The sequence below is a fragment of the Atta cephalotes genome (genome assembly GCF_000143395.1).
Source record: "Atta cephalotes unplaced genomic scaffold scaffold00087, whole genome shotgun sequence".
NCBI classification, from domain to species: Eukaryota; Metazoa; Arthropoda; class Insecta; order Hymenoptera; family Formicidae; genus Atta; species Atta cephalotes.
This window is the reverse complement of record NW_012130151.1, coordinates 4,186-5,684: the sequence shown is the minus strand read 5'-3', so window position 1 is coordinate 5,684 and position 1,499 is coordinate 4,186. Positions and strand designations below refer to the sequence as shown.

The 1,499-nt window shown below is 40.2% G+C and overlaps 1 protein-coding gene across 1 annotated transcript in view; it reads left to right on the top strand.

Moving 5' to 3' along the window:
* LOC105624751 (collagen alpha-1(XI) chain-like) overlaps nucleotides 1-1,161 on the top strand; it is a gene marked incomplete at its 3' end in the record, with an annotated part of 17,121 nt that extends 15,960 nt beyond the window's left edge. Inside the window, exons 3-5 of the mRNA XM_012206105.1 lie at nucleotides 95-259; nucleotides 398-700; nucleotides 778-1,161. Of these exons, the coding sequence (XP_012061495.1) occupies nucleotides 95-259; nucleotides 398-700; nucleotides 778-1,161 (852 nt within the window). The remainder of the gene's footprint in view (nucleotides 1-94; nucleotides 260-397; nucleotides 701-777) is intronic.
* Between the last annotated feature and the right edge of the window lie 338 nt (nucleotides 1,162-1,499).

Sequence of the window (1,499 nt, the reverse complement as noted above, 5' to 3'; positions counted from 1 at the left end):
ATATACATATAATCTTTTATAATTTTAATAAAACAAATTAATATTATTAAGTTATTAAATTTTACAAAAATAATTGATCTTTTTTTTACTGTAGGGTAGAGATGGTTTCTCTGGACCTCCTGGACCTCCTGGACGAAAAGGTGATCGAGGTATTGATGGATTAGAGGGACTTTCTGGACGACCCGGTAAAAAAGGAGAACCCGGTCGAGATGGAACGATGGGTGTTCCAGGTTTACGAGGACCTCCTGGACCACCAGGAGTAAGTTTTTTTTTCATAAAATTAATATGTATAATTAAAAATAACTCTTTTTATACATTATTCTTTGACGTAATATGCGAAACTATACTAAAGAAATATCATTTTAAAATTAAAATTTTATTGAATATCGCATCGTAGGGTGGTAAAGGAAGACCTGGACCACCAGGTCCGAAAGGACCACGTGGTTTTCCAGGGCCTACTGGACCACGAGGAGCAGACGGTTTCCCAGGAGATCCAGGACCGAGAGGACCCATAGGTTTACAAGGAGGTCCCGGATCGAATGGAATTCCAGGTCCAGAAGGTTTGCCAGGAGAAAAGGGTGCAAAGGGTGAGCCTGGCTTGACCGGATTCCCCGGAGGTCCAGGACCACGTGGATTTGATGGACCACCCGGAGCAGTGGGACCTCGAGGACCGCCAGGAGACAAAGGATTTTCTATAATGGTAAAGTATACGATCAGATTTTGCAATTATTATATTGATTATTAAAAAAAGTAATTAAGTTATTATGTCTGGCGTAGGGACCGAAAGGAATGGATGGAACGCCTGGCTTAGATGGAGAGAAGGGTCAAAAAGGCGAACGAGGTTACGCGGGGGTACGTGGTCGACCAGGAGATTCTCTAGACGGTATTCCAGGAGCACCGGGTGCACCCGGTGAGCCAGGAGAAGCCGGAGCGCCAGGAAGAGATGGTGTACCAGGTCTTTCTGGAGCGTCTGGAGAGAAAGGAGATATCGGCGGTCGTTGTATAGATTGTATACCGGGATTGCGAGGCGCTAAAGGAGATCGTGGTTTCGATGGTACGCCCGGACTTACTGGTCCTCGAGGACCACCTGGAGAACGCGGTTTTCCTGGAGAAGCTGGAGTAGATGGCTTGCCAGGTACAATTGGACCTCCAGGACCACCGGTATGTTAATATCATTTATTAATTTGTTTTTCTATTTTTTATCTATTTATCTTAAACAATATTTATATTTCGAGTATGTCGATATAATTTTATATTTATATTTTTTTTATTCTTATAATAGCATGCGCGTTAAAATTAAGAATTTTACAATTGCAATGTAATGTATTTTAATAAAAAAAATAATGAGAACAATAATTAATGTTAAAAGATTCCTTAATATTTAACAAATTAAAGACAAGAATGTAAGAGGAAGTAGGAGTCAGTGTGGTACTTCGTGGGCAAATACAATGGATATTTAAAAGCCCATTTTTAATATAAAAATGTATAATGTCCGTATA